We start from the raw sequence: 18,862 nt of genomic DNA on the forward strand, positions 1-18,862 counted from the left end.
TCTAAGCATTTACAATGTAGCCTTGACTGGCACATCTTTTAAATCAAGTAAGTAGTCAGGTGTCCTAGGGGGTTGTGTGTGTGAGGGGCGCGGATGAGGGCGGAAAACTTCAGGGGCCTATAGATCATCACTTAATATGGTACCTGGAAAATCAGGAGGTAGTATGGAAAAAAATGTCAAGGCAAGCGTGGGAACCCTGTACAGGTCATAATATCACTGATTACTTTAGTGTTGAGAAACATCAGCTACATCCTCTCAACAGGCTCCAGTACAATTCAATATGGCGTTTGCTTTAGCCTTCAAAAACCACATCCTTTTCCAGGAATCTCTCTGTATATAATGAGATGCGTCTTCTTATGTTCCATCGTGGAAATGGTTGCAAACACTGTATCATACGCATCGGATTGTGTGTCTGACTGGTATGATTAGAATTTCAACAACCCAACGTTACAATGGTAAAATAAAAATGGTAAATGGTGCATTTATATAACGCTTTTATCCAAAGCACTTTACAATTTATTCCTCACATTTTACCCATTCACTCACACATTCACACACCGACGGCGAAAGGAACCATGCAAGGTGCCGACCTGCTCATCGGGAGCAGTTAGGGGTTAACTGTCTTGCCCAAGGACACTTCGACACGCTGCCCGGGAGGAGTGCGACTTGAACCGGGAACCTCCGGATTACCAGACGACTGCTCTACCTCCTGAGCCATGACAATGTCACAATGGCCACTGCTGGGCAACAAGAGCCATGAGAACTCGAAAAAACTCCCACCTCACATGGTCATCTATTTAAAACTCTATTTATTCTGTCGTAGCCTTGTGGGTCCTAGCAGCAGCATGCTCTAGTAGTTGAATATGGCTCTATAGCTATAGATTTTAAACCAGTAGTCCTAGGTGCTTGAGAAATTCTGATCCAGAGTCGGCTTTAGTCCGTTACTTTTGAATACGGTCAAGTGTTCCTGGCTACTGACCCCAGATTAGCTTTGTGAATAATGGGCCCTGTTGCCATACAGAGGCATCCCATAATAGCCAGGTGCTCATCGCTGTCATTGGGTTACTGTTTCCGTTTGTTGACTAGCATTTGTTGCCAGGTCCGACGGTGCAGATTTCTGATTGGATGGGGAGCAGATAATGTAATGGTTTCACATACTCCACATTCTTCACACTGTTTGCCCTGTGACGTCATCGCCCCTCCCCACCCCCCCTCGCGCTCTCCCTCCTCGCGCTCCCCCCCCCCCTCGTGCTCGCCCCCGGTGTGATGGGTCTGTGAGGAGAAGTGTTTGTTTGTCTTGTTGCTACACGAGCGGTTATCAGTGTCAGTTAATCTCAGACTATTGCACAACGTTATTATTGGGTGATATAATAATAATCATAACTTTATTTATATAGCACCTTTCATACATGGATTGCAGCTCAAAGTGCTTCACAGCAAATGGCATAAAATTAACATAGCCATACAATTTGCATACATACAAGAATAGGTATAAAGAACACAATAAAAGTAGAAGCAACGTAGAAAGTGCAGAGATAAGAATAGGCATAAAATAAGTACAATAAGTACAGTGTTGCTCGAAAGCATGTGAACCCCCCCGGAACAGCCAGTCCCCCAAACACCCCACACATCAATCCCCACCACATCCCCATCCAAGACAGACCCCCTGATAAAGCACATCATGACTGAAGGAAAACACAAACCGGCCGAATACACCGATATATGTGTATCATGTGATGGTAGTCTGCTAATCTCTATTTAATTCCCCATTAAGCCGTCACACCTAACCTGCTGCCGGAGCTGTTCTGGCTCTTGCTTCAGAAGAAACAGGAAACATTCAAAAACTGTTCTTTGAAAGAGAGGGGGGTTATAATCTGAGGGGAGAACTCAATTAAAAGATTCTTAGTGTAAATACTACCAGGAGAAGACATTGTATTTAAATTATGTCGAGTGAAACTGTGGAACAGTCTGAATGTTGTGCTTAAGCAATGTCCAAATATAATTAAATTCAAACGGAGTTATAAAGAAACTATTTTCACGAGGTACAGGGATGAGGAAGGGATTTGACATTCACGGGTGTTTACATCATTTTTTTTTTTTTTCTTCATGTTTTACATATATAATTTTTATGTTTTTTCATATATTTGTATATATATATTTGTTTTGTAAGGATTTAAATCGGTAAGGAATTACATACATTTTGAGTAGTGGAAAAGGGGTAGGATTAAATAAGAGAATCAATCAATCAATCAATCAATCAATCAAATTTATTTATATAGCACATTTAAACATGACACTTGTCAACCAAAGTGCTTCACAAAGGATGCTTGGTTCATACACATACAGCTCATTATAGTAATATTCCACAATTATTACATTTGATAGTAATAATGGCACACAGTCATAAATTCACCAACATGCGCATTTGTTGATACATGCAGGACTCTTTGAGACAGACGTATGCGTATTACCGCTGCCATGTTTGGCGCGGAGCACCAAAAGTATACTTCTTCCTACTCCTTTTGTGAATTGCGTTATCTTCTTTTTTTATTATTATTTCTTTTATTTCATTGCTAGAGATTAATGATTTGTTTTGTTTTATTTACATGTTCGTAATAAAGATTTCAAATCCAATTTATAAAAATATATATATATATAAATAATAATAATGATAATTAAATTAAATAAAAAAAAAACAGCACTGTGGCTGGGTTCATAATGATCATGCATGTAAGGAATGAGCCACAACTACCTGGAAGGGAGTAACTGTTGTGGTCTCCTGAAGAGAAGCGACGTGTCAACATTATTTTAGATTCTGGAAGTGTTTCTATGGATCTCTGCAAGTTGCCAATAGATGGTGTTTTGAGATAAATGAATGAATGATTTTATTTCGGTCTTCTTTTACAAAGCAATGTACAGTAGTAGGAAATGTATTAAAAAAAGAAAGAAAATTACCAAATGGGTGTAGGCTGAAACCGAGGCTTATAATTGCCTACCCTTTTTACATTACATTATTTTAAATAGAAAACTAAAAAACATAATTCGGTACATAATTTAGCAAAAACAAAAGAGTTTCATAGTTTTATATACAAAACGTATGCAAACATTTTTAATTTTTTTGTCACGATTTTATGTTATAATAAAATATAATTAGGATAATAATAAGGTTTTATATTTATGTATCACCTTATATTTGAATAATTTCTTAAATGTGTGTATCGAACTACAAATTTTTTATTCGTTGTCACAGTTATTCCCTAGTTTTACCCCTTTAACAGAAGATATACATCGACTTTTTATATGAATGAATTTGACATATGGAAATGTACAATATATGTTGTTAATTTTGTATTTCTCTTTTCCTCGCAGGAAGGAATTTAGCTCCCCATCAACTGGTGACAAACTGTGACAATATAAGCATGAGTATTATCAAATGGTATTGGTAAACAACACAATTACAATATGACTTATACTGTAGTTGAGCTAAAGTAGACGGGTGGTCAATTATATCCTGGCATACATGAGGATGGCTGAATTGAATTTATTCTGTAGTTGTATGGTCTATTTCAAATGCATTTTTATAGTACATGTGGTCTGATGACATCAACAGCTATAGCAGAAGTGTCCCTCAAAGTTTACAGTCTGGTGATCTAGCTGAGTTACAATGTTCATCAAGTGCTACAGTGTAGGTTAGTATATTAGTGCTTGACAGTAATGTTAGTTGGGGTTAGATTATTGTATATATATTTTTTTCATTTCAGATAATGGTTGAAGAAGTGCGTCTTTAGGTGACGGCGAAAGATTGGCCGGCAGGTAGAGCAATTCTGTTTTGCTTAGGTTCAGTTTGAGGTGGTTGGTCGTCGTCCAGGCCGAGATCCGCTCAGAGACGTGGATATCTGAGGGAGGGAAGGAGAGTTGAGTATCATGATGATAGCATAGCAATGATACGAGAAGGCATGAGACGTGATAATGTTACCCAGAGATTTAGTGTAGAGGGAGAAGAGAAGGGGTCCTAGAATGCATAAAGATTTCAGCTTGTGTTGGTACCTTGTAGAATATGACAGAAAGGCGGCCTTTGGTCGAGGAGAAAATGCAAACAAATTCAGTTGTCGTCATATGATGTTCTCAAATCAATGAATAATAGAATAGAAATACTTTATTCATCCCGAGGGAAATTCAGCACTACAGATCGCTCACAGTAAACAGTAAACATTTAGGTAGTCAAAAACAAAAGTCACGAATAAGAATAAAAATAAGACTAAGAATAAAATACGGTCCGGGATATACATGTTGTGTTAACTTGTGTATATACATTCTATTATAAAATATACAGTAAAAATATACAGAAATATACAGTAAGTGTACAGTGTCGATTTAAGAGTAAAGTAAGGGCGGTCAGGTGGCGTAGCGGAGATTGCGTTCGTCACCAACGCTGGAGACGCTGGTTTCGCGTGTTCGAATCCAGCTCCCGGCGTTGTCACCAGCTTGGCTGGCCGTTCACACTAAGACAATTGGCAGTATTAGGGGGTGGGGAAAGCTGGCGGGTGGGTCCTGGGCGTTGTGGACAGCGACCCCTACAGTTCGGTTGGGGCGCCTGCTCAGCGAGGGTAGGATCTGGAGAGAGGTAGTGCGGCCTCCCACACGTTACACTCTCCCAGTGAGAATCTGCGCGGCCAGGCTGGCTGCCGGCTGGCTGCACATGCGTCGGAGGAAAGCATGTGACAGTCTCCGGCCTCTCGGACCGACAGTAGGGGAAAGTGCGCAACAACCAAGAAGGGGGTTGGGAATTGGCATAACGACTAACAGTGGGATGGGAGAAAAATCGGAAAAAAGAGGGGGGAAAAGATTTAAAAAAAAAAAAAAAAAAAAAAAGTAAAAGTCCACGAATATTTGATAGTACTGTCACCCTGTGCTCAGTGATGCGTTATAGACTCCGATGGCTGTCGGAATGAAGGACTTCCTGTGTAATTGTGTTTTAATAATCGTGATTTCTATATCAATCAAAATAATTCTGATAATTTTTGCCATAATCGAGCAGCCCCAGTCAACACCTCTGCCGCACTCCCCCCCCCCCCCCCCCCCCTTTCTCACCCCTCAAGCCAGTCTGGATCTAGCCCAGTATGTCAAGGTCAGAGCTGCAGTCACTGAGTCTGGTGGGGCCTGGCTGCACCCCTCCTCCTCCTCCTCTCCCCTCCCCCTCCCCCTCCTCTCCCCAATCTCCCTGCTGAAAACGACTCCCGAAAATCCAGTGAAACAATTGATTGGTCTCAGCCAGGCCTTCCTGAAATCAATACCTTGTTAGAAAGATAACAGCAGGGTTAAAATGCATAGCCTGTCACACAGAGAGAAATTAGCCCCCCCCCACCCCCACCTACCGTGATTGCTGTATGAGAACAGGTTTACTATAAAGGGAGCGTCGTCGACTCGTAAGCTGTATGTGTTCTGTGTGTTGTGGTGTGTGTGTGTTCTGTGTGTTGTGGTGTGTGTTGTGGTGTTTGTGTGTGTTCTGTGTGTTGTGGTGTGTGTGTGTGTTGTGGTGTGTGTGTGTGCTGTAATGTACTGCACTGTTAGAGATCAGAAGGGTCATTGCCTTATAAATACACAATGAATGAGTATGGTGGTCAGGTTTTGGTTGAAATGTAGGGGTGTGTGTCTGTGTTGTTGGGAAACATTGTCCTTGTTACCATAGTGACGTGTTTGTAATGACGGAACAGAAGACTGTCTGGAACAGTCAGAGGACCTGACATGGTCAACACACATAGACACAGTAGTAAAGAAGGCGAAACAGCGTCTCTACCACCTGAGACAGTTAAGGAAGTTCAGAGTATCGGGGAAGATACTCCAGTCCTTCTACTCAGGAGCTGTAGAGAGCATCCTGACTGGAAACATCACTGCCTGGTATGGAAACAGAACGGCACAGGACAAGAAGGCCCTACAGAGAGTGGTGCGCTCAGCCGAGCGTACCACGGGTATTGCGCTACCCCCCCTGCAGGTTCTATACAACAAGAGGTGCAAATCCAGAGCCTGCAGGATAATGAAAGACCCTCACCACCCCAATAACAGCCTGTTTCAGCTGCTGAGGTCAGGCAGACGCCTGCGAACCCCAGCTACTAGGACAGAGCGGCTTAGGCTCAGCTTCTTCCCCCAGGCCATCAGAGCCATGAACAATGAACATTGAGTGCTCAGAACATTGAACTGTCCACACACAAGCACACATGAACACACACACGACACGCACACTGTGCACGCTCACACACGAGCAGCCACTTAACACTTTAACATGAGCGGGCACACACTCATGTCGCACACACGCACACTTATGGCCAAAGGAAAGGACACTTTAAATTAGAATAACAGGAACAGTGTATTGCACTACCAAAGCTAACTAGCATGTCCCACATGCTCTGTAAATAACTATGTACAGATACCGAGATGTCACTCCATGTTACCTGCTACCTGTTACTGCACAATGTTGTTTCCTTCTTTTGATTCTATTATATGTACCACTGTATTGCACATCGTTGCGGGCAAGACCACCCGCATTTCATTGTATACCTGTATGCCGTGACAATTAAAACTCTTGACTTGACTTGACTTGAACACTGCAACATTATGGGAAATGCGCCATCCTCTCCAGAGTCAGACAAGAAATGAATATCAATTTCCTCTCTGTGCGTTCAGTTGAAAAGATATCTGATTCTGGCTGCAAGCTAGCCTAGCTTAGCACAAATTAATGGGAAAAGATATGGACCACTAGCCTAGTTTAAACCTCTGGGAGAGGTGTTTTTGGCCAACAGATTTGGTCCGTATCCGCTTCCATTCATTTATGCTAAGCCAGCCTGATGGCTTCCTACTGAACGTACAGAGAGGAAATAGGTATCTATCTGTCTGATGGTAAGCACATTTCCCATAATGTTGACATGTTCCCTTTAACCTTCTGTATTGTCACAGTGAAAGGGTTAACCATTTGGTAGTGTGGTAGTGAAAGGGTTAAGATGCATCATATATGTGAGCTCACGATGACCACCTTACCAGCCACACGCTCATTTGACGGTTTGAAGTTTGAACGATACATTAAGGCTTCATACCGAAACAAACGAAACCAGATGAGATCAAATCTCCCTCTGATTTGCTGCTCAGGACAGCAGGTCACTCTGCTGGTGATATCTGATATGAAGTTGGAAGTGTGTGTGTGGGGGGGGGCTCATTAATAATTCATCTTAAGCAGTACTTTGGGCTATTATTGAACTTAGCCCAGCCCCAAGTTCTGGCTTGACTCAAGACGCCCACACACAGACACACACACACACATACACACACAAACTAGCGCCTGCTCTCTGTACTGCATTGGACGTGAGGGGAATCACATCACAGTAGTTCAGAGTTGCCCAATTCTACTGCGTTTCCGTTGCACTTGTAGAAATGTCCCGGGAGACGATGAAGTTCACTCGATACCGGCTTTCTGTCTTTGTACTCAAGGATTTTAATTAAGCACAGTCGTGGTGGTGTGATGCGTCCTTGTTTGCCATGTAGTCAGACAAGGTACCTGTCCTGATGCCGTTTGTTACTCTCTCTCTCTCTCTGGCTCTCTCTTAAACACACTCACCCATTACTCACATTTGTACACTCACACTCACACACACACACACACTCACACACACACACACACACTCACACACACACACGCACACACACACATTCGTAATAGGGAAAATCCCCCAGAGTTGTGTCCCACATTAGTGGACTGTGTGTGTGGGGGGGGGGGGCACATTATGGTTTGTGTGTGTGTGGAGGGAAGGGGGGGGGGGGGGCTTATTTGGTAATTAGCCTTAAGGCGTCAAACTAAATTTGCCCTGCGAGTGTCCTGTGGAGGCTCCTCCTGTGTGAGACTGCATTACAGCTGCAATAGCCTGGCACATGCTACGAGAGGGAGAGAGAGAGAGGGAGGGAGAGGGAGAGAGAGAGAGACTCACAGTTCTGCCAAGGATAGAGAATAGACAGAGTGCAGTTGGCGGAGATTGATTGCATAAATGCGGTAAAAGAAACCTCACCGGCTGGCACGCTGAGAAGGAGAGGCGAGAGAGAGAGAGAGAGAGAGAGAGAGAGAGAGAACGAACTGATAAGTGAAGGTTAAAACCGCTACTAAGCGGTGAGGGGGAGAGAACGAGAGTGAAAGAGACATAGAAGCAGAGCTGCAGGAGGGAGAACGGGAGGAGCGACTCTGAGAGGTGGAGGAGAGCCTGCTGAAGAGTGGAGGGGGGCGGAGAGAGAGAGAGAGAGAGAGAGGAGAAGGAGAATGGAGCATCTTCTGTGGCTGAGGTAGGGCAGGGAGGGAGGGAGGGAGAGGTGGGGGACGCCGTCGGAGCGCAGGAGCCCCTAAACTAATTCATTCAGAAGGCTTTCAGCCGTGTGAACGGGACGGACGTGGCCCGCGGAGGATGGAGGTGTTTTTATTTTTTTAAAGGGAACCTGCTTCGCCTCATTGGCTGACAGGGCGCCGGACAGTCCTCTTGTTTGTAGCCAATCAACGTCTGACTCTGTCCGTCTCTCCCTCAGATGATGGGGAACAGCTGTGATCGAGGTACCGACTCTCTCTCTCTCTCTCTCTCTCTCTCTCTCTCTCTCTCTCTCCCTTTCTCTTTCTCTCAATATCCAAATCCCGTCTCGTCGTCTGAAATATACAATCACCCTCCTCCTCTCCATGCTTGATTTCCATGTGCACAATGTGCAGCACATCATTGAACAGGGATGTGTCATGTTTGAACTTTTTTTAATGTATCCGTGTATATAGGCTGCTGTTTGCACCATTTCCCGCTCCTCTCGAGACCTTGTAGTGTGTGGGTGCGTGCGTGCGTGCGTGTGTGTGTGTGTGTGTGTGTGTGTGTGTGTGTGCGTGTGCGTGCGTGCGTGCGCGCGGCACCTCATTTATCATCACCGTCCCGTTCGGCACACGCACCTCTTACAGACAAACACACCAGCAGACGTGTTTGGTCGCCGCCGCCATCGCTTTTAATCTCCTCGTCTCCTCCTGCCTTGTTGCATCTCCATACCGTAGCCGCCGACTACATGCTTTCAGGAGAGGGATGTGCATGAAGTCGTTTTTTTGGGGGGGGTGGGTTCTCCCTCCCACTCTGCCCCAGAGGCCCTTGTCTTGGATTGTGATGCATGCAGCGTTTCCTCGCGGGGCTCTAGCGGAGCCAACAGGACAAACGAGCTGAAAACTTGATCTAGCACTTTGCAAAGTAGCTTTTTCTCTCTCTCTCTCTTTCTCTCTCCCCTCCTCCTCCTCTCTCTCGCCCCATAAACGCTGACTGCCGCATGCTCCGCTCTTCGCCGGTTTGTGCCACCAGCAGTTAGATGTGATGAATGGATTACGCGGTTAAGTTGACCAGGCTTCAGTGGCAACCTGGCTGGGCTGGAGCTGTGTGGACAGACCACTAGATGGTTCAGAGCCAGACTTCTAGCTGTGTGGACAGACCACTAGATGGTTCAAGGCCAGACTTCTAGTTGTGTGGACAGACCACTAGATGGTTCAGAGCCAGACTTCTAGCTGTGTGGACAGACCACTAGATGGTTCAGAGCCAGACTTCTAGCTGTGTGGACAGACCACTAGATGGTTCAGGGCCAGACTTCTAGCTGTGTGGACAGACCACTAGATGGTTCAGAGCCAGACTTCTAGCTGTGTGGACAGACCACTAGATGGTTCAAGGCCAGACTTCTAGTTGTGTGGACAGACCACTAGATGGTTCAGAGCCAGACTTCTAGCTGTGTGGACAGACCACTAGATGGTTCAGAGCCAGACTTCTAGCTGTGTGGACAGACCACTAGATGGTTCAGAGCCAGACTTCTAGCTGTGTGGCACTGGACAGACCACTAGATGGTTCAGAGCCAGACTTCTAGCTGTGTGGACAGACCACTAGATGGTTCAGAGCCAGACTTCTAGCTGTGTGGACAGACCACTAGATGGTTCAGAGCCAGACTTCTAGCTGTGTGGACAGACCACTAGATGGTTCAGAGCCAGACTTCTAGCTGTGTGGACAGACCACTAGATGGTTCAGAGCCAGACTTCTAGCTGTGTGGACAGACCACTAGATGGTTCAGAGCCAGACGTCTAGCTGTGTGGAAAGACCACTAGATGGTTCAGAGCCAGACGTCTAGCTGTGTGGACAGACCACTAGATGGTTCAGAGCCAGACTTCTAGCTGTGTGGACAGACCACTAGATGGTTCAGAGCCAGACGTCTAGCTGTGTGGACAGACCACTAGATGGTTCAGAGCCAGACTTCTAGCTGTGTGGACAGACCACTAGATGGTTCAGAGCCAGACGTCTAGCTGTGTGGAAAGACCACTAGATGGTTCAGAGCCAGACGTCTAGCTGTGTGGACAGACCACTAGATGGTTCAGGGCCAGACTTCTAGCTGTGTGGACAGATCACTAGATGGTTCAAGGCCAGACTTCTAGCTGTGTGGACAGACCACTAGATGGTTCAGAGCCAGACTTCTAGCTGTGTGGACAGACCACTAGATGGTTCAGAGCCAGACTTCTAGCTGTGTGGACAGACCACTAGATGGTTCAGAGCCAGACTTCTAGCTGTGTGGACAGACCACTAGATGGTTCAGAGCCAGACTTCTAGCTGTGTGGAAAGACCACTAGATGGTTCAGAGCCAGACTTCTAGCTGTGTGGACAGACCACTAGATGGTTCAGAGCCAGACTTCTAGCTGTGTGGACAGACCACTAGATGGTTCAGAGCCAGACTTCTAGCTGTGTGGACAGACCACTAGATGGTTCAGAGCCAGACTTCTAGCTGTGTGGAAAGACCACTAGATGGTTCAGAGCCAGACTTCTAGCTGTGTGGACAGACCACTAGATGGTTCAGAGCCAGACTTCTAGCTGTGTGGACAGACCACTAGATGGTTCAGAGCCAGACTTCTAGCTGTGTGGACAGACCACTAGATGGTTCAGAGCCAGACTTCTAGCTGTGTGGAAAGACCACTAGATGGTTCAGAGCCAGACTTCTAGCTGTGTGGACAGACCACTAGATGGTTCAGAGCCAGACTTCTAGCTGTGTGGACAGACCACTAGATGGTTCAGAGCCAGACTTCTAGCTGTGTGGACAGACCACTAGATGGTTCAGAGCCAGACTTCTAGCTGTGTGGACAGACCACTAGATGGTTCAAGGCTAGACTTCTAGCTGTGTGGACAGACCACTAGATGGTTCAAGGCCAGACTTCTAGCTGTGTGTGGACAGACCACTAGATGGTTCAGGGCCAGACTTCTAGCTGTGTGTGGAAAGACCACTAGATGGTTCAGAGCCAGGCTTTCTAGAGCCAGGCTTTCTAGAGACGCCTGCACAGGCGCCGCTCGAGCCACCTCTTCCGTTCGCTTGAGGAAGGAACTGGGCTAAATTTAGCTTTTTAAATCAATCGCTTCCTGGATATCGGCCAAGGACCGGAATGATGACTGACAGTTTGGGTTTCCTGTATACCGAGGAGGACATGGCCTTTTCTCTGGGCCATGCTCTTCAGACGGACAAGTGGCAACTAGAGGAGTAGCCTGTTGGAGCAGAGGACACTGGGAGAGAGAGAGAGGTCAATTTAGCGGGACTGTGCCCCAGTCAGTCCAGGTATTTGTCACCAAGTAAGGCCACCCATGTGGGACACTGGTGTCTGGCCCCTGAGGCCTAGTAGCTTCACACCCAGGGGACACTTAGGCCTAGTAGCTTGAGACCCAGGCGACACTGAGGCCTAGTAGCTTGAGATCCAGGGGACACTGGCCCCTGAGGCCTAGTAGCTTCACACCCAGGGGACACTGAGGTCTAGTAGCTTGAGACCCAGGCGACACTGAGGCCTAGTAGCTTGAGACCCAGGCGACACTGAGGCCTAGTAGCTTGAGACCCAGGCGACACTGAGGCCTAGTAGCTTGAGACCCAGGCGACACTGAGGCCTAGTAGCTTGAGACCCAGGCGACACTGAGGCCTAGTAGCTTGAGACCCAGGCGACACTGAGGCCTAGTAGCTTGAGACCCAGGCGACACTGAGGCCTAGTAGCTTGAGACCCAGGCGACACTGAGGCCTAGTAGCTTGAGACCCAGGCGACACTGAGGCCTAGTAGCTTGAGACCCAGGCGACACTGAGGCCTAGTAGCTTGAGACCCAGGCGACACTGAGGCCTAGTAGCTTGAGACCCAGGCGACACTGAGGCCTAGTAGCTTGAGATCCAGGGGACACTGGTGTCTGAGACCTAGTAACTTCACACCCAGGGGACACTGGTGTCTGAGACCTAGTAACTTCACACCCAGGGGACACTGGTGTCTGAGACCTAGTAACTTGAGATCCAGGGGACACTGGTGTCTGAGACCTAGTAACTTCACACCCAGGGGACACTGGTGTCTGAGACCTAGTAACTTGAGATCCAGGGGACACTGGTGTCTGAGACCTAGTAACTTGAGATCCAGGGGACACTGGTGTCTGAGACCTAGTAACTTGAGATCCAGGGGACACTGGTGTCTGAGACCTAGTAACTTGAGATCCAGGGGACACTGGTGTCTGAGGCCTAGTAGCTTGAGACCCATGACTCACCCTTCCCTCCCAAATCCAGCCAACCTAACTGTTGACTCAGTACAATCTATAAACAATGTGATAATGAACCATTTGCTGTTGGACACCCAATACTGTGAAATGTACTACTAGCATGTTTAGCCAGTAACATGTTCCTAAAGAAGTCTATTACTAAACCGGCCCTAGTAAACTGAGAGCTCCAGGCAAGGACATGTGGGTCATGTGTCTTCTTCCATGTTCACCCTTACATACGACATACACCACATACCTAGTAGTAACCCTCCAGCTAGACGGGACAGTTCCATCTGAAAGAAGCTGAGTCAGCTGAGAGTCATTCTGTGCAGGTTGGGAATTGTATGATGCTAGTGAATTCCCTCTTCCACTGGTGTCTACAGGCAGATAAACAGACTATTTCCTTGTCTCAAAACTAGGGATGCTCGATATTGGCTTTTTTACCGATACCGATATACCGATATTGTCCAACTCTTAATTTCCGATACCGATATCAACCTATATCTACCGATATATGCAGGGTTTCAGGTAATTAACATTACATATCTCTTGTTGTGGAATTAACACAACATTATGCATACTTTTGACAATAAATAAAATCAGAAGTTGTTCTTACTTGCTTGCCTGGGTAAATAAAGGTTATAGAAATGTAAAAAAAAACGATACCGATATTTTCCGATATCCCATTTTAATGCCGATATCGGCCGATAATATCGGTAGGCCGATAATATCGGACATCCCTACTCAAAACCCAATGTTGGTTGAACGATGCAGGTGTTTGGTACATTTGTGAATCCAAAGTTAGTTTGCTGCCCTGGCTGGTTTTGTGTTATTTAATTTAAAGTAGACTGATTGTAAAATGGAATTGTTAATTGTTCTTGAATGTATCTCTATAATCAATGCATGACAGATGACGGATAACAATAAAAGAAATGAAGATATTTGTCCTCTTATCCAGCTTGCTATCTATCCATCCAGATGGTCATAGAGATATCTGTCATCACTCTAATGACGCAATTACTCCAGATAATCCAGAGACCTCATTGAAAAGTTTCATTAAGAACTATTATGACGGGTAGGCGGCTGGGTGGCACAGCGGACATTGCGCTCATCACCAACGCAAGAGACACCGGGTTCGACTCTGGCTGTCGCCGTTGCCTCCGGCTTGGGCCGGCCGCCATACTAACTCAATTGGCAGAGTTAGCGGGTGGAAGTCGATGGGTGGTAATCTGGACGTTGTGAACAGCGACTCCTACATGTCGGTTGGGGACACCTGCACAGCAGAGACAGGAAATGGCGGGGGTAGTGTGAGCCTCCCACACGTTACACCTCGCCAATGAGAGTCTGCGCTGGCAGGTGAAAAGATGTGACAGGCTGTCTCCTCGTGTATCGGAGGGGACATGTGATGCAAGGCTTCTATCCTCCCTACAACCGGCCAGTGGGGGGCATATGCGAGCAACGTTCAAGACGGGGGAGGGGAGAATTGGCATAGCGGAATTGGGATGGGAGAAAAATAGAAAAAAGAGGAGAAAAAGTGAAAACAAATTAAAAAAAATATTATGACGGGTGTACTTTGGTAGAAAATAGTTCCCAATAAAACGGTTCCCAATTGGATTATCTTGAGTAAACATGTAATCAAAAAGACATTGAGTATTATTTTGGGGCTATGAGCTCCACAAACCCAATGCCATTCAGCTCTATTGTATTGCGGCCATCTCTATGGCAGATATCTCAAACTCTATAGCACTGCAGGTAAGATGAAATATATATATATATTCTTACATTATTATTTTGGCTGAACTACCCTTCTAAGGGTTATTTGGATGCTTGTCCTCCAAGCTGTGCAGATTTCAAAAGGTCTTCTGTCACTGAGCTATTTGTCAGATAAGTCTGCATTCCAACAGAGGTAGTTGACCTTCAGCCCTTGTCACTGGGGGTTGAGAACCATTTACTCCCGAGTCCACTGAAGGCCGGCCTTCAGCACACGTCTCGTTTCATTAAGAGAGTCACACCGCTGGTGGTCTGGAGAGACGTCATCTGATTGGCTGTTTGATGTCCCCCGTCCGTCCCCGTCCGCTGATCTCATTGCTCCGACCGCTCCCTTCCCTGTGTCCCCGTCGCATCATCCGTTCCACTCGTAGCAGCTAGATTGATAGAGTGTACATCTGGAGGAGAGAGAGCGTTCCGTCTCATCTAATGTCTTCTCTTATTTTCTCCCTCCCTCTCCCTCCCTCCCTCTCTTCCTCCCTCCCCATCCGCAGAAGTGTCTTCGGAGAGGTCCCCAAGGAGAAGGAGCATCTCAGGCCTGGGGAGCTCAGAGAAGAGCATCGCCGTAGACAACCCCAGCTCCTCGCCGTTCAAAGTGCCGGTGAGCGTTTATTAACCGTTTTTGTTTCGACCTTTTTGAATCTTCCTTTCCGGTGAAAGACGGAAGATGATTATAGGAATTTGCCTTTGGGGGGGGGGCAGATGGTGCAGAAGGATTCGGCAACCCACATGTATGACACATGGTACACTGACAACAGGACAACACGTACAGTGCACAGGGACATCCCATACATTCAGTCCTATGTACATCTAAGATAAGATAAGATATTCCTTTATTGCAGCATGGGGGAGAGGGGAGGTACGGGTAGTAGAATTAGTATATAGTATAGTATGTAGTATATTATAGCTATGGGTCTAATACACCCGTCGATTGTCAGTGAGTTCCTTCCAGTCAACATGCACAAAACAGATAGTTTTTTCATCTGTACATTTCCGTTTTATACCGTTTTGAATATGAGTATAGTTTTGGTGATTCTTAGTAATCCCAGGAAATGTTTTGCCTGATTATCGAATCTTCCTGAAATCAACGCTAGATTATCATTATTATCCTTCCTCGTGCATACATGAAATGGCCCTCGTAGCGCGAGGCTCCCCCAGTCCCCTCCTGCACTCAACGGTAAACAGCCACACACACACAGATATCTTCGATCGCGGTAGAAAGAAATATCAGATCAACGCAAGATTTTATATATAGAGTCCTTACCATGTCTAATGCAAAAGAAATAATCCAATTATCTGATCGCCATTCCAAATACTGCTCGTGGAGGTCCGTCCCACATTGCCCGGCATTGCATATGAAGGGGAGGGGGGGGGGGGGGGGGGGGTCCAGCCTTGCAGATGTATAGTTGTAAACGCTCGTCCTGCTGGAGTATTTAAACCCTGCCCGCATGGCTCAGATCGGCCCAGAAAAGAAACTACACCATTTCTAATAGAGTGCAATACCGGCTGGAAGGCGTATTTACCCTTTTGCGAGCTCAGACCCATTCCTAATGATAACATCAGGCTGGATGGATGAAACATTTATGGATATAGCTAATAAAAGAAATAACGATTAAAACCCGACTTTACTCGTGACTGGCGCTGAATGAGTTAAAGGAACACGCCAACATTTGGGGACATTAGCTTACCGTTTTCTCCAGAGAGAGACAGGAAGATAGATACCAGTTTCCTCTCTGTGCGTTCAGTAGAAAGCTATCTGGCTGCATGTTAGCTTAGCTTAGCACAATTAATGGAAGCGGACACTGCCGGTTAGCCTAGGCATTGTCCAATTTACACCTCTCCCGAATGCTAACCGGCAGTGTTATTATTACTGTGTAGGTAATAATGATCACCTGTTGTTTGATTTGATTACAATCATCTGTTGCTTGCCCACCAAGATGGTGTAATTAAATATCATAAATTAGTGTAACAGGTTTAAAAGGGGGTTCATTGAGATGTGAGATTAGAGATGCAGTATACAGTGCCCTGGTGAATTATTTATTACCAGTCCCATTTACCATTCAAGACATTCCTAACAACTGGAGCGGTGATAAGCCTGGCTGGAAGCATGCATTGTGCCTTCACAAATAGCGAGAAGGGCGGTCAGAGTGTCTTGCCCCAGGAAGAAGAGGATTGCACAAAAGTAGAGTTAGACCCCACCTCCAAGTCAACAAGCTGCTTGGAAAGAAGACACCAAACCATGAAGTAAACACCTGGAGTGTGTTCAACTTTGGAACCAGGTTTAATGGTCTGATGAAACAAAAATAGGTTTGTCAACAAGTATCCTGTTATTATTCAGAGTTCTGGTGGCTTTGGGGCAAAAGCTATTGCACAGTCTGGCAGATAGTTGCAAAGCAATATAATATAGGCCTATTTCCTCACTGATGTGAGACACCCGTCTTTTAAAAAAGGGACACTTTGATTCCTGTCTCTTTTCTCGCTGCCTGTTTGATTCATGTCTCCTCTCTCGCTTCCTCAGTTTGATTCCTGTCTCCTCTCACTGCCTCACTTTGACTCCTGTCTCCTTTCTCACTGTCTCACTTTGATTCCTGTCTCCTCTCTCGCTTCCTCAGTTTGATTCCTGTCTCACTTTGATTCATGTCTCCTCTCTCGCTTCCTCACTTTGATTCATGTCTCCTCTCTCGCTTCCTCAGTTTGATTCCTGTCTCCTCTCACTGCCTCACTTTGACTCCTGTCTCCTTTCTCACTGTCTCACTTTGATTCCTGTCTCCTCTCTCGCTTCCTCAGTTTGATTCCTGTCTCAGTTTGATTCATGTCTCCTCTCTCACTGTCTCACTTTGATTCCTGTCTCCTCTCTCGCTTCCTCAGTTTGATTCCTGTCTCAGTTTGATTCATGTCTCCTCTCTCACTATCTCACTTTGATTCCTGTCTCCTCTCTTGCTTCCTCACTTTGATTCATGTCTCCTCTCTCGCTTCCTCACTTTGATTCCTGTCTCCTCTCTCGCTTACTCACTTTGATTTCCATCTCCTCTCTCACTGTCTCACTTTGATTCCTGTCTCTTCTCTCGCTTCCTCACTTTGATTCATGTCTCCTCTCTCGCTGCCTCACTTTGACTCCTGTCTCCTCTCTCGCTGCCTCACTTTGACTCCTGTCTCCTCTCTCGCTGCCTCACTTTGACTCCTGTCTCCTCTCGCTGCCTCACTTTGACTCCTGTCTCCTCTCTCGCTGCCTCACTTTGACTCCTGTCTCCTCTCTCGCTGCCTCACTTTGACTCCTGTCTCCTCTCTCGCTGCCTCACTTTGACTCCTGTCTCCTCTCTCGCTGCCTCACTTTGACTCCTGTCTCCTCTCTCGCTGCCTCACTTTGACTCCTGTCTCCTCTCTCGCTGCCTCACTTTGACTCCTGTCTCCTCTCTCGCTGCCTCACTTTGACTCCTGTCTCCTCTCTCGCTGTCTCACTTTGACTCCTGTCTCCTCTCTCGCTTCCTCACTTTGACTCCTGTCTCCTCTCTCGCTGCCTCACTTTGACTCCTGTCTCCTCTTTCCTCAGTGGGTTGCTGCAGCGCCTTGTCGAGCAAAATGTTTTTTTTCTTCTTCTCTCCAATAAACGTTTGCAATTTCCCACCAATCAGCTGTCTCTTAGCATTGTCCTAACGGGGCTGGAAGGGGCAAAGCAAGCGGGTAGTTATAACAAGGTTAAACTTAATATTTGTTATGATGTGGTGCTTCGGCTAATATGAGCCAAACATGAGAGAGGTGCCTTAGAGGGAGTGGGGAAGAAGAACAGAGGCGTTTGAGGATATTTATATCCCGAGAAATTGGGCAGTTCCTGTCGTTTGACTACGGATCAGGTCTTTATTTAGCTAAGGATTTGATACATGAAAGAAAACTTGAGCATTTTTTAACCTAAATTTTTTGCGTGTTTATTTTAAGGTATTAATTTCAGCTTTTGTTCTTATACAGTTATAAAACGGAGAGAGACGAGACACTTGGAAAGAGAGAGGGAGAAAAGGGGAATGACGTGATGATGCTTATTAGCTGGATTTCAGAGTTTTTGGTGTCGGCCTATAATGATGGTGAAACCATGCAGAAGTAGCTCCGCGGTGGAAGTCACTCCTCAGTTAAATACCCGCTTTGCGAGGTGAACCGTTTCAGGTGGTGGACCAGATAAAACCTGGTTGGTATTAACTCATTCACTGCCCTGATCACCTCCTCTTTAAAGAGGACGTGACCAGGGCAGTTAATGAGTTAAAGAGGAGTTGACCAGGGCAGTTAAAGAGGAGGTGAACAGGGCAGTTAATGAGTTAAAGAGGAGGTGAACAGGGCAGTTAATGAGTTAAAGAGGAGGTGAACAGGGCAGTTAATGAGTTAAAGACAAGGTGAACAGGGCAGTTAATGAGTTAAAGAGGAGGTGAACAGGGCAGTTAATGAGTTAAAGAGGAGGTGACCGGGGCAGTTAATGAGTTAAAGAGGAGGTGAACAGGGCAGTTAATGAGTTATAGAGGTGGTTGCCAGGGCAGTTAACGAGT

At 46.1% G+C, this 18,862-nt stretch overlaps 1 protein-coding gene across 1 annotated transcript in view; it reads left to right on the forward strand.

Moving 5' to 3' along the window:
• rasal2 (RAS protein activator like 2) overlaps nucleotides 1–18,862 on the forward strand; it is a 202,652-nt gene that overhangs the window by 90,384 nt on the left and 93,406 nt on the right. Inside the window, exon 4 of the mRNA XM_084339500.1 lies at nucleotides 14,828–14,934. Coding sequence (XP_084195626.1) covers nucleotides 14,828–14,934 — 107 coding nt within the window. The remainder of the gene's footprint in view (nucleotides 1–14,827; nucleotides 14,935–18,862) is intronic.

This window comes from Notolepis coatsorum (assembly GCF_963971535.1).
Source record: "Notolepis coatsorum genome assembly, contig: SCAFFOLD_247, whole genome shotgun sequence".
Classification (NCBI taxonomy): Eukaryota; Metazoa; Chordata; class Actinopteri; order Aulopiformes; family Paralepididae; genus Notolepis; species Notolepis coatsorum.